This window comes from Diabrotica virgifera, chromosome 8 (assembly GCF_917563875.1).
Source record: "Diabrotica virgifera virgifera chromosome 8, PGI_DIABVI_V3a".
NCBI classification, from domain to species: Eukaryota; Metazoa; Arthropoda; class Insecta; order Coleoptera; family Chrysomelidae; genus Diabrotica; species Diabrotica virgifera.
In genome coordinates, this window is record NC_065450.1 from 207,435,684 (window position 1) to 207,450,561 (window position 14,878).

Sequence of the window (14,878 nt, forward strand, 5' to 3'; positions counted from 1 at the left end):
TTCTAAAATAATTTACTCTCCGTTTTCCAAAATATTTCTATATGTCAAAGGATAATATTTCACCTTTCCAGTAACAATAGCTGAAGGAGAAAGGTCTTTTTTAAACTTAAATTGATCAAAAATAATTGGCTTTAATAAAGTAGAGAAAAGAAAATAAAAATAGGAACCATGTTTTTTAATATACAAGGTGGGCCAAAGAAAACAGTCCACCTCGATATTTCGCAGTAGTTATTAGATTTTAAGGAAATGGAGAAACATTTCGATTTTTATTTTTATATTGCAATTTTTTAGCATATATTTCATACTGGTGACGTCATTCATCTGAGCGTGATGACGTAATCTATCATTTTTTTTAAATGGGAATAGGGGTCGTGCGTAGCTCATTTGAAAGGATGTTCATTTCCCTATTCAGTAATATAAACATTAATATCACTATTTATACAGGGTTGCCAAAAAAATAATTTTTGAATTAAATTAATTGACGCAAACGCAAAAGAAGGATGTATGTAATTTATTTAACTTAAAATACATTGTACTGTTGTCAGAAAATAGAAAAAAAAATGTTTATTTCACAAATAAACATTTCTTTTCGCTTAAATGAAATCAAAAACAGCCTCCCACCTACCTCTTAGCAGTTTGAACATTTAATTTAAGCGAAAAGCAATGTTTATTTGTCAAATAAACATGTTTTTCTACTTTCTGCAGCAATAAAATGTATTTTAAGTTGAATAAATTACGTAGATTCTTCTTTTTCTGTCAATTAATTTAATTAAAAAATTATTTTTTTGTCCACCCTGTATAAATAATGATATTAATGTTTATATTTTTAAATAGAGAATTCATCCTTTCAAATGAGCTACCAACCACGCCCCTTATTATTCCCATTTAAAAAAATCATCGATTACGTCATCACGCCCAGATGGATGACGTCACTAGTATGAAATATATATCAAAAAATTGTAATTTAAAAACAAAAATCGACCTGTTTCGGCATTTCCTTAAAATCTAATAACTATTGCCAAATATCGAGGTGGACTGTGTTCTTTGGCCCACCCTGTATAAATAAAGAAAGCCAACATAATTAGTTTTAATTTTAGCGTACCTATAAACCTATATAATCTTCTGACAAAAGGGGGCGCAAAGATAAGTCTTGCACCCCGGCGCCGTGTATGGTTAAGACGGCCCTGCTAGCCTTACAGTTTAGGTTTACCAAATGTGAAAATTATTCTGGCATTCCTTTGCCCCTACAGTATAGGCAACCAACATTAAAATCGTTTTTCCTTTATAACATTCTCAATTTTCACAATTTTCAATTAAAACCAGTTTATTCATAATCCGCAAACGAGGTGCAATTTTTTGATATGGTTATTTAGTGACTTTACGGCATTTTATACCCTGAAAATTGACATTTATTTTTAGCGCTGCGCCGAAATCTCCACTTTTGATTTGCTTATATCTCGAAAACGGAAACTCCGCAAATGAAATTTTGAATGGTGCAATTATCCGCAAACGAGGTGCAATTTTTTGAGTTATGGTAGAAGTCAAAATAACGACTTTGAAAAAACCGTTTCGCTAACTTTATGACGCTAATTTTTCTACAAAAATTTTTCTGGCAAAATAATAACGTTCTTTGCTTAGAGCCATCTACTGGGGAAATCTAAAAACAATTTTGACAGCTAACAGCTGGTAAAATAAAAGTAAATATTTAAATGGTCGGATTTTTGAGTAATAATTTTCAGTTTGCTTTATAATGCCTCAAGGTAGAAGAAAAGTCCCATTTAGTGGAAAGGCCAAAAAAGAACAACTCAAAGCAAAGAGACAATCTAAACAAGGTGACACCTTTTAGTTAACTAAACAAAAAAACATTAATTTTTGCACTAGTAAAACTTGTAGAATGTCAATAATAAAAAATTTTGAATAATCGTTTTAGGCTCCCGAAACACTCCATTTCTTCTTAAAAAACACGACGAAGGTGAGACTTCGGGTGTTGATGTCGAAAAACTGAACTTTCAACCAACAAGAGATGGAGGATCCAGGCCGAACAGATATGCATTGCAATTTTTTAAAGAGAGCCAACAAGAAGTCTTGAGGCAGAAGGAGATCGCAAGACACAGCTTGGAGCCCAAAGAAGAAAAGGATTTAGAAATAGATGGAAGTGAGTACTTTGATAAAGCTTTAGATTTTCCGAAGAGGCCACCATGGGAATATGGAGTGGAGAAGAATCAGCTAGAGGCACAAGAACATCGTTACTTCACGGTAAGTCATAATTATTGTTTTCTGGTAAGTAATATTACAGGTGATGGTGCTAGAAGACAAGGAAATTTCACTGATTTACATTAATGCTGTGAGAAAGTTGTACAATGATATGCCGAGTTCAATAAAGATTGGACAAAAAGTGATAAAAAAAAGAAAAAGGTGAGCAAAGTACTTCTCCAAGGCTGCTGCATTGCACCTACGCTCTTGAAGATTTATTTGCGGGGATTTTGGATATTTGGAAAAAAAATGTGAACTAATGAATGTTAAAATTAGAGATCAAAAACTGTACTCATAGGCGTAACCATGGGGTGGTTTTGGGGGTTATAACCCACCCTTTTGGATGTACTTTGAGCTATATACTCTTAACACCATTATTATTCCATAGCCCCCAGAGACCTTCAAGTAGATGTAACCCCCCCCCCTTAGGATCATCTGGTTACACCTCTGGTACAGCGTATATTTTGCAGATGAGCAAGTAATACTTGCCAAAGGTCAAGATGTTAGGTTTCCATTACATATTGAGAAAAATAGATGAAGAATGTACCAAGTGGGGTTTATCAATTAATGCATCAAAACCAGAGTATGTAGTAATGGGAGGTGAAGGAAGGTACTCAGAACTAAGAGACACATGCTGAAAATACTGGTAGCTACAGTAGAACCTCGATTAACCGAGGTAATTGGGACCAAGAGTACCTCAGATACGGCAAAATTCAGATAACACGGAACGTAACCTAAATATAGTACAATATAAAGACCATTGTTAGGTTAACATAAAAATTGGGACAAATACACATTGTTTTGGTATAAAACGCATTTAATAATACATAACCTTAAAACAGTTGAATCTCAAATACACTACATGTGAATCAATTATCATTTTTAACAAAGAAGTCTTTGATACTTTCTCATTAAAATTTATAAAATTCATATTAGGATGGCCTCGGTTAACCCAGAATCTCGGTTAACCGGAAATCGGTTAACCAAGGTTGCACTGTATAAATATCTCAGTGTGAGCATTACAAATGATACAAAATCGGAATACAAAATAAATAGCACTAGAATTGGTCAAGCTAATTCAGCAATATGTCAACTGAATAGGATACTCTGGAATAAACACAAATGGTGAACCTCTTTAACACAATCTATAGAACAGGCATCATACCAAAGAACTGGCTCTCCTCTACTTTTGTCACAATCCCGAAGACGAATAATGCCAGAGAGTTTTCAGACCACAGGACTATAGCATTGATGAGCAACACATTGAAAGTATTTTTAAAAATAATTCACAAAAGAATATTTAATAAATTAGAAGAGGACATAAGTGCCACACAGTTTGGATTCAGAAGTAGACTGGAAATACGGGAAGCTTTGTTTGGTCTGAGTGTGTTAATGCAGAGATGTTAGGATGTAAACCAAGACCTCTATGTAGTTTTCATAGATTTTGAGAAGGCCTTGGATGAAATCAAACACAAAAAACTTTACGAAATCCTAAGAAGTAAAAACATCGACAGTCATGACATTAACATCATATCCAGGTTGTACTGGAGGCAAACAGCAAAAATCAAGATTGATAATGAGTTAACTGAAGAAATTGAGATTCGTCGAGGTGTGCATCAGGGTTGTGTGCTTTTTCCACTACTATTCAATATACATATAGAAACAATATGTCAGAAGCACTCCTAGAGCAAAACATTGGTATGAACATTAACAGATACTTTATTAACAATATACAATACACTGATGACATGCTAATAATAATAGATAACCTAGCAAATTTACAGTTTTTCCTGGAAAACATAAACACTTACTTGTATACCAACAAGTATGGTCTAAAACTGAACATCAAAAAGACTAGATTTATGATTGTAAAAAAGAAGCTATACAGCAATGTGAATTTAACCATAAATAATAAGCAAGTTGAAAGAGTTACATCCTACAAATATTTAGGGGCTTGGTTCACTGATACTAATGACATCACCAGACAAGAGAAATTAAGAGGCGAATAGAAATAGCGAGACAATCATTTATCAAAATGAAAAAGTTCCTTTGCTGCCGGGACATAAATCTGAAATTAAGAACGAGCATGTTAAGGTGCTATGTTTTCTCCATTCTGTTGTACGGCATGGAAGCTTGGACACTGAAAAAGATAAACATCAAAAACATTGAGGCATTCAAGATGTGGTGCTACAGGAGAATGTGGAAAATACCATGGATAGAGAGAGTAACAAATCAAGATGATTTGCTGAAGATGGGGAAGGAATGCGAAGTCATAAAAACCATACAAACAAGAAAACTGGAATATGTAGACCACATGATGAGGGGAAAAGTACTCCCTGCTAAAGCTCATAATCCAAGGAAAAATCTCGGGAAAGAGAAATGTGGAATGTAGGAGGATTTCCTGGTTGCGAAATTTATGGGAGTGGTACGGGTGCAGTTCAATACAATAATTCTTCAAAGCTGCAGCCAACAAAGTTAAGATTGCTGTGATGGTAGCCAAAATCCGATAGGAGACGGTCCTGTAAGAAGAAGAAGGAATAAACACATCACTCAAAACACAAAAATTAGGATATACAAAAGTATCATAGAAAGTATTGCTACATATTATGGTTCAGAGCTGGACCAAGGAATCCTGGAGAGCATATGGGCATAGACATTGACATCCTGGAAACTATAAAATGCAAAGGGCTCAAATGTTATGGCCATGTCGAAAGGACGAATGATTGAAGATGCCCAAAGAGAATGTTACAGTAGATCCCAACCAACCACAGGAAAAAGGGAAAGCCAAGAAGATCGTCGACACAAGAAGTAAATAGTGCAATAGAAGATAGAGGTCTACAAGCAGATGACTGCAACAATCGCAAGCGTTGGAAACTGGGATGTGACAAATGGTGACAACTGTAACAAACTCCTTATATCAAGTAATGAACAATTTGAGGCCATCCAAGACTGAAGAAAAAAACACTAAAGGATCAGAAGTTATTTGTATAGTTGACAATGTATAATGCATTATATTATGACAAAAATTATTGTTTTAGGAATATATCAAGAACATTCAAGAGAAATATGACTGGAAAGAGTTAAGTCTATTTGAATTAAATCTGGAAACATGGCGACAACTATGGAGGGTTCTGGAAATGTCAGATATTGTGTTGTTCATAGTTGATATCAGATTCGCTGTAAGTATTTGCATTTACAAACACAAAATTAGACATTTTTAGATATTAAATATAGAGTTATTTGATGTTTTCATAATGGGAACGACATATTTATTTACTTTTACTTGAATATTCACTTGTTTTATATCCTTTTTTGTCCCTTTCCTTCTTTTCATTATTTTCTTCAGTCAGTTTCTTTAGCAATTATTTCCTTTTTGGCTCTATTTGTGTAATGTTTGTGTTGTTTACTAGGTTTTACTAATTTTAGAGCCCTGTATATTTCTGTCAAAACAGTCTTTACATTTTTCTGTTTTTGAAGCCTAAATTGAATTGAGTTATGCAATATTTGGGACTGTGTAAAATGTATTTGTTTGACTTAGTATTAAATAGTTTGTCCTCATTTGGCCTGGTAAGGGTGTTTACTACCTAGTTTTGAGTTTTTCGTTTGTTTCCATGTTTAGAGACAAATTTTAAGAAAACATATCATTTTTTAAATCTAATTTTGTGTGTTAAGGGTATTTTTGGTCTAAAAAAGTAGGATTCCAAGGAAGTATACCCCCCAAAGAGTCTTTAGGGAGTTTCTTTGTTGGAACATTAATTTTAGCTGAGTTGTGTTCTAAATATATTTGAAATTGTTGTATGTAATATTGGTATTTTTCTCCATGTTTTTTGTTTTTGGTATGTTCTGTAAATACACTTTTTTTTAATTCTGATGTTTGTGGCTTGTGGTGATGTTTTGCATATTCTTTTATTACAAGTGTACTCTTAAATGTGTTACTTACCACTATTAATTTGCAGGCACTAATGTTTCCTCCATCATTATACGAATATGTAACTGATACACTAAAGAAGAACTTTATATTAGTAATAAACAAAATAGATCTAGCTCCTCCTAGTTTGGTAGTGGCATGGAAGCATTATTTTAAGGAGAAGTACCCAAATTTGCACATAATAATGTTCACAACAGTTCCTGGATACAATTTGCAGGGCAAGCAGTCAAATGTTGCAGGTAATTTCTTAACAAGATGTATTAAATAGTGTGTTGTTATGCCTTCTGGTCCCAATTAATTAAAACTCAGGTTTTCCGATAACATTATATTTAATTCGAAGCCGATGATTCACTACATAAGTTGTTTACAATATTAACTTGACCTATCCTATACGTGAATACCTTCCAACTACATCGATAATCATAATACTCTTTCTCGACCGAGTTAATGTTTATATACACATTTAAATAATAACAAAACATGACAATTCAATGTTACTTGCAGTTATTGAATCCAAGAACAGATACTACATGGATTAATGACTTTGAATGAGTTTTAAACATCTTTTGTACAGGGTGATATTATAATACCATACCTCCCCGTTTTGTTAAAATTACATATTTTTAAAATGTGATGCTCCTCTTTCCCTTTTACAAAAATGTTTATGGTTACCTAATACTATTTTCAAAAATTAAATTTCCTAACTATCCTAACTAACTGTAACATGGTACGTTTCAGAGTTTTTTTTTAATCCTAAAAATTGTTTATTATTATCACTAATTCACTTTCTGTTCCGTCTTGCTTTTTAGTCTTTTCTCCATTCACAAAACAGTGTCCACATAAAAACAGTGACTAAACCTATCGGGATTTTTAATATAGTCTTTTAGTGCCTATATGCATCTCCTATAAGCAGGGGAATAATCTAATCTACCTAACTAAAAATCTCGTATCTAACTAAAAGTCCTAAACTAAGCTAATATTACTCGAATAAGTAAAAAAATGTATCCTTTACTCTATTAATAATTCCTATTTCAGTCTTCTTTTGATTTATTTATATATGTCTTACTAACTTTAAAATAATGTACCTATAATAAAAATGTAATCTCTCTAAACATTTCTAATATTTCTCTAAACTTCTAATAACTCTTTTGTAGCTATAATAAAGATTTAATCTCTGTTGCTGAATGTCTAAAAATTTCACTTTTTGTGTCCCTTTGCTTACTATCTACTAACACTATTGTAAGATATTGTCTATCCTTAATTCAAATACTTCCATTTTCCGCGAAAATTTAACCTGAATTCATTATCTACGTTTAAAAATAAGTTATTTATAATTAACATTACTTTAGAGAAAAAAAAATTTACAGCTTTAATTCTTAGACATAATTCAATGATTAGCTACTTATTTGATATTATTCTTAATTTTGCTTCTTTTCTTGCAATTTTTATGTGTCTTCTTTCATTTTTCCCACATATTTTACTAAAAATTCTCTTTTTTCTTTCTTTTCTTCTTGTCTGGTACTACAACTCATATAATTAATTTTTCTTCATATAATAGCACTTCTACAGTGTATATAATTCATCTTCATATACATATTTCATATAACAATCATATATCATTTATCTCATATATCATTTCATATAACATCAAAATCAGCTCCGATACCTTCGTTTTACCTTAATAAAAGAGGTTTCACTCGGATGTCTTAGTTCTCCGCCAATATTAACCCGAATTTTCGCCCTGATCTGTACGCACCATTTAGGTGGTATAGTTAACTCAAAACACGAAATAGGTATTTTATGCGGTTCAAATTCTTCTAAAAATATCACAACCTCAATCCCTTGCTTTGAGGCCGTTGTTTATTCACGAATAATCATGAATAAAATAGGTACCCATCAAAACACAGAGTGGGTCTCTAATAAGCTTTCAAGCTTCTATAAATCACTTAGTACCTTCCTAATTTGACAAGAGCCGTGGGTTTCTTATTGTCTCAAGTTGCCTCATAATATTTAGCTTATAAAATCACTTAGTACCTTCCTAATTTGACAAGAGCCGTGGGTTTCTTATTGTCTCAAGTTGCCTCATAATATTTAGCTTATAATATTGTTAGTTCTTCTTCTTATCTATATAGTTCTTCTCCAAATTCCTTATCTCGACGCATCAGGTCGGTTCGTTAAAAATATATCTCTTGCTTATAGCAATGTTTGTTGTATGTCATCACTAATCATTATTCATTAAAAAAATCATTTATATATCATTTATCACACAAAATTATTAATTCAGGTTCATATCATACAAAATTTAACACAAAATCGATGAAAATGTATCTATATAATCAATAAATATCAATAATAAAAACAACTGGCTAATAAAAATTCAATAATAGTATACATATTCGACAAAAATTCAATAAAAAAATAGCATATGCAAAACTTAGATAAAAATATTCAAAATAAGTTTATATCTCATACTTCGATAGAAATTTTTGGAAAAAATTCGACATTCCTTAAAATATTCAAAAATAACCGTACTAGAAATAGAAATCGGATAGATTTTTCAAATAAATTCGATAAAATTTAAAATTCAATAATAGCATATATAATAAACTTTGATAAAAATATTCAATTCAAAAAATCACTTCATGTTTCAAAATTCATAGATATTCTTAAAAAAAAATCGATACTTCATAAATTATTCAAAAATCAGAAAAGATAAATATTTAATGTTCAATAATAATATAAAAACGAGGGAAGCATTTTTAATAAAGATAGACATTCTTACTTACATTTTATCACTTTGTCTTTGTTCCCTGGGTTCTCTGCATCTTCGTCCTGGTCCATCTTCGCCGTCTCCGTTTCCAATTTGTTACCGCCATCTCTGCTCCTTTCAGAAGATTTCCTCTAATCTGCAGGATCAGCCATGTATTAAATAGTGTGTTGTTATGCCTTCTGGTCCCAATTAATTAAAACTCAGGTTTTCCGATAACATTATATTTAATTCGAAGCCGATGATTCACTACATAAGTTGTTTACAATATTAACTTGACCTATCCTATACGTGAATACCTTCCAACTACATCGATAATCATAATACTCTTTCTCGACCGAGTTAATGTTTATATACACATTTAAATAATAACAAAACATGACAATTCAATGTTACTTGCGGTTATTGAATCCAAGAACAGATACTACATGGATTAATGACTTTGAATGAGTTTTAAACATCTTTTGTACAGGGTGATATTATAATACCATAAAGAGTACACAAAAGCTCTATTTTCTTGTTGATCCTCCAAGTGGGTGATATAGGGGCTAGTTTTTTTCAGTATATGATTGATGATATTTTCTTAGGTCTTCAAGTAAGAAGAAGGAAAGGCAGAATACGCATGGCAGCCGAAGGTGCCCAACAGATTCTAGAATCTTGTAAGAAGATCGTCGCTTCTCAAGTAGATTTATCTTCATGGAGCAACAAAATTAAGGAGGAGATGAATGTTGAGTACAACGACCAAAGCGAGGATGTCGACATAGGAGAAATCGTTCACACCAAAAACGTGGACACCGAGTTTTTCCAGTACGAGAAGTTTAACAAAGGAATACTTACTATTGGATGTTTAGGCCAACCGAACGTGGGGAAGTCTTCAGTGATGAACGCTTTGATGGGAAAGAAGGTTGTTAGTGTATCTAAAACGCCTGGGCACACTAAACATTTTCAGACCATATTCCTCACGTCCAATGTTAGACTTTGTGATTGTCCAGGCTTGGTGTTTCCGTCCAAAGTTACTAAACCGTTACAGGTGTTGATGGGAAGCTTTCCAATAGCGCAGTTGAGGCAGCCATTTACTACTGTTAAGTATATAGGTAAGTCAATTAGTTTTCTTATCTAGATGAATATAGATAGTTTTGGATTATGGCAATCGACTGACTGTAACTTTTGGTATGAAGAAGAATCTTGATCCAGCATGTTTAACTGGTTTTCTTAATTTACTTGTAAACTTAGCTCGTTTCGAGCTATGTATGTATTCTCGTCAGAACGAGAATACATACAAGGACAATACCTGAAAGATTCCAATACATAGGAGCGACATTCACCAAGAGACCAAATATGAAATAAGAAATCCAAGCGAGAATTATGGCTTGTAATCGTTGTATCTTCGCTATAAACAGGAAATTAAGAAGTAAAACCATTTTTAAAAGGGCTACGATAAGAATATATAAGACAATGATAATACCTATAGCATTTTATGCTAGTGAAACATGAACAGTCAAGTTTTGCAGATGAACAAATCCGAACAAGTCATGCTCCAATGTGGGAAAGGAATGTTCTCAAGAAAATATTTGGAGAAAAGCTATGGAATGAAATATGGAAAAAAAATCAAATATAGAACTAGAGAAGATGTATGGAGCACCGAATATAGATATTTTCACAGATTTTTGCAGAACATTCCAGTTATTGAGTAGATGAGGCTGATACTTAGTTTTTGAAATGTTTTTATCTTTTCATGGTTTTCTTCCGTTTCCAGGCGAGTTTCATGAAGGTCGTCGAAAATTGGGTATTGTGCCAATTCTGTTCTAAGAGGATTGGGACCAATATCCGGTACCCCACCCCACCTACCCCACCTTTGTTACTATTAAGTGCGTTTCAGATAGTGTTGCCCAAAATCGGCCTTGGTCTTGCAGTCTTGGTCTTGTTCTTGCGTTTCCCAAGACCAAGACCGCCTAGTTTTAGCAAGACTAAGACTTACCGTGCAAGACTTGAGCAAGAACAAGACTAAGCCTGCTAGACTCTTGCGTCTTGCAGTTAGGATTGAGTGTCATTTTAGGGAATATAGTAGTTCGACTATATACTTAGATACTGTATGAGAAACAAAAAAATTTGTAACAAAAATTTTGAAAATTAGACTTATGCACATGACGAACAATACCATAAACATACATAGCGAATCAAAATATCCATTTAAAGAACACTTGACACATTTGACACGTAATTAGAGGTCATTATTACAATGTAAAAATAAAATATTTTGTACATTTCTTCCCAGCAGACGACTTCTCTGAAATTAATTGTCCGGGTTATGAGAATAATCGCCTTCTAATGATAACATAACATTCTTGATTTGCGACGCCGATAGTAATATCGAATATCGTATCCAAACTTTTTAAAAAATATATCACCTTGGTGATAAAAAATATATCTAATAAGTAAATAATTTTTTTCATTATTAGTTTTCTAGGAATTTAAACACCACAGATATTATCGGTATATAGAATAGTAAGACTATTATGTATTGTTTTTGCTGAATGTGCTATGAGGTAACTCGGTTAAACAAAATTTGCCGAAGCAGCGCGTATAATATTTAAAAGTATTATACCGAAACAAAAGAACAGATAATGCCGGATGCCCTAACAAAATACCGAAATATTATTTAATAACGATATACACTTCTCCAAAAAATTTACACCACCTTATTAACGGGTCATTGTTAATGTTTCGAATTTCCTAAACCTGTTGTCCGATTTAAGTGATTTTTTTAATATGTTGTCTTATTTTTATAAATATTGCTATAATAATATTGTTGCTAGGCAAATCAATTATTGTCATTGTACACCGGGTGTAGGTATTTACCAATCAAACTGTGTTTTTTCTCAGAGCTCTAGCATCACTCTGTAGAATATTCTAGCATTTATAAAATACTGAAATTAAAACGATAGCCTCATATTTTCTTAACATTATGTTTTTTTATTCATTCGCTTATATTGGATAATAAAATACATAAGTTTCTAATAAACTTTAGTTAGTTAGAACATAGGCATGGATCACTTAGATCGTGGGTTCAAACCCCACCCGGTGTCAATTGTCTAGATCAGTAATTCTCAATCTTTTTGAGTCATGTACCACAAAATACTAATCAACTATAATAATTGTGGTTCTGATTTTGGCTGTTTTTGCGTTTTGTGTACCACCGCAAATAATGATATGTACCACCAGTGGTACATGCAACACAGATTGAGAACCGCTGGTCTAGATATTTATTAATTTGGCTGGTCTTTACCATGGCTATGATATTCCAGCTTAAAATGTACCTCTCTGTTACGTTATTCAAAGATATGCAATAGGCTAATAGGCAACTGTGAGACTTGCAAGACTCTTGCGGCAAGACCAAGACCGGGAGCGCAATACTAAGACCAAGACTAGGTGTACTGGCGCAAGACCAAGACTGTCTAAGTCTCGTCTTGGTCTTGCATTTGGGCAACACTAGTTTCAGATCTCGATGAGAACCAATAAACGACTTCTGCTTTAACTCTTACCTTTCCTCAGACCTCTTACCTTCTTCTTTTTACAGTTCAGTACTGTCTATCCCACTGATAAACTTTTTTGCCGTATATCTTTAAACTTAATCATAGTATTTATCAACTCTAATCTTAGTACTCTAATCATTTTAAGTGTACTGGGGCTCTTTAAGTACTCCCTTGTTGAAATGTTATTTTTTTGTAAGAATTTCCTAAAGAGCAGTTTTCAATGATTTAGTTATAAAAACAATTCTATTTACAGCTGAAAGACTGGATCTAGTGTCCATTCTGAAGATTGAGCACCCCACCAACGATGACACTTGGTCAGCTATGGATGTATGTGACGGATGGGCGAAGAAGAAAGGATTTTACACCGCAAAAGCAGCCAGATTGGATTCTTATCGAGCTGCTAATAGTTTGCTGAGGATGGCTCTGGATGGAAAGATTTGTCTGTGCCTCAGACCCATTGGTTACTCAGATAAGCAAGGTAGATCCTAAATTTATAAGAGAAATTGTTCTAAAACTACTAAGTAACCACTTTTATCACTTTATGTGTATATTTTATACCATTTTCTAGATTTCTGGAAACAACATCCTGATGTTAAAGTTGTAGAATGGATCCTAGCAAAATCTGATGTTGAAACTGAAGAATGCACAGCTTATGACAGTGATAGTTCCGAAGAATTGCCAAAAATATATGGTGTAAATCAACAGAAAGTTGAAGAGTCCAATAAGAGTCAAGATGAGACTGATACAGATAGTGATGAAGATGATGAAGATATTAGACTTACTAAAAATAAATTTGCAGCTTTAAGTGCAGATTTGAACTGATTTGTGTAATACATATATTATGTTCAGTCCTGTTTTTATTGAAAATAAAATCTTTTTGTTATTTTTCATTTGACTTTCACTTGCAAACTAAGGAAAGTCTATTTTCAGTAGTGATGTTGATTATAGTTACTTTCGAGTATTCGTTACAAATCTTTACTTTTGTATAAAGTAATCATTTACAGTATTCGTTACTTTGATTACTTTTGTATTTGAGGACCGGTAATCATATCGAGAATCGCATTTCTCAGTATTTCGTATAATATCCGATATAACAACGACCTTCATCGATCTATTTAATGGATAGAAATAAAATGATATGTAATTGTTCTGTCATTGCTGCTCCACAATATCAGTAATCTCGAGTAAGCTGTTTGCATAAATTAAGTGCCAAAAACAAACCCTCGAAACTCTAGATGACGTACCTTAGCAGTAACCCTGGGCACCCAGGTGCTTCGGAGGTCGGTTCTGATTGCATATTCGTGTTCAGTGACCCCAAATACCCGAAATAAGAAAATCTGGCCCTTAATATACTGATTTTAACATGCTTATGCATTTTTCGATGCGTTTTATACACTTTAAAATGTAATAATGCATTTCCACCTATTTTTCTATTGTAGACTTTTTTCCAGACGTCATCATCCTAAACCTAAATACAATGCAAAAAGTTGCAAGTCTATGTACCTACTATATTTAAAAATAGATTTATTCCTGTGTTTTTGGTGTTAAATACCCTGGTCTAATAAAAACATTGCCATACCTGGGTACATGTAAAATTAAAGTCGATGATCATAGTCTAGAAATATTATCATTTCTACATATTTTCTGGTCAATCTAAGCTATTATTTTAGGCCTGATAAGAATAGTATGTATTTATTATTAAAATCTAATATGTTGCATTTTTATTTTCAAATGAACTAACATCTGTAAAATTCTGTGAATTATCTACCTCGACAAATCGTATAGACATCTGTTTCTGGGTGCATGCTTTGTTAAATGATATACCTCTCTCTGTTTTAGCTACTTCTCAGCGCCCTGTAATCCTGTAAAACTCTTCATAGCCTTCGCTCTTAATAGATAAAATTTTAGTTAACTGTACTGATACCGAACACTCATAGAATACCGGTCCGACTCCGATATCAACCGATTGTAGATACAATACTCAACATAGGTACTCGCTCTGATACGATTGGTACGAAGTAATCAGAGTAATCAAAGTAACGATTTACCTCTCTGTATAGTAATCAGAGGCGTGCGGTCCATGGAAGCGGGGGAAGCGCCGCTTCGCTATTTATTCGTCGATATAAGAAAATATATTATTAATTAATATTTAATAATAAAATTTCTTTCCCTAATCCAAAATAATCTACATGTTACCTAGCCAATAGGCTCTGAGCTTCGCTGGTGGCGCTCCTGGCGGATTACTAATTCAACTTTCACTGGTAATTTTTAAATTTATTATTTAATTGTTATCGCTTAATATTTACAACGCAAAAAATTAATTAAATTGTACTCGATTTTTTTAAGATTTTGCTAATCATTTTGACGTTCTACTGATAAAATATGAATTTATTACTT

General features: G+C 32.8%; 1 protein-coding gene across 1 annotated transcript; it reads left to right on the plus strand.

The window, feature by feature from the left end:
* Positions 1-1,667: 1,667 nt before the first annotated feature.
* On the plus strand, positions 1,668-13,369 carry LOC114331042 (guanine nucleotide-binding protein-like 1). Its single transcript, XM_028280507.2, has 7 exons — positions 1,668-1,832; positions 1,931-2,256; positions 5,292-5,432; positions 6,210-6,420; positions 9,536-10,042; positions 12,735-12,959; positions 13,050-13,369. The coding sequence occupies exons 1-7, from the start codon at positions 1,751-1,753 to the stop codon at positions 13,301-13,303; spliced, it is 1,746 nt and encodes a 581-aa protein (XP_028136308.1). The 5' UTR covers positions 1,668-1,750; the 3' UTR covers positions 13,304-13,369.
* The last annotated feature ends 1,509 nt before the right edge of the window (positions 13,370-14,878 follow it).

Coding starts and splice junctions, on each gene's coding strand:
- LOC114331042 (XM_028280507.2), top strand. CDS start 1,751: ATGCCTCAAGGTAGAAGAAAAGTCCCATTTAGTGGAAAGGCCAAAAAA. Junction 5,433..6,209: donor TAGTTGATATCAGATTCGCT/GTAAGTATTTGC, acceptor ATTAATTTGCAG/GCACTAATGTTTCCTCCATC. Junction 6,421..9,535: donor CAAGCAGTCAAATGTTGCAG/GTAATTTCTTAA, acceptor ATATTTTCTTAG/GTCTTCAAGTAAGAAGAAGG.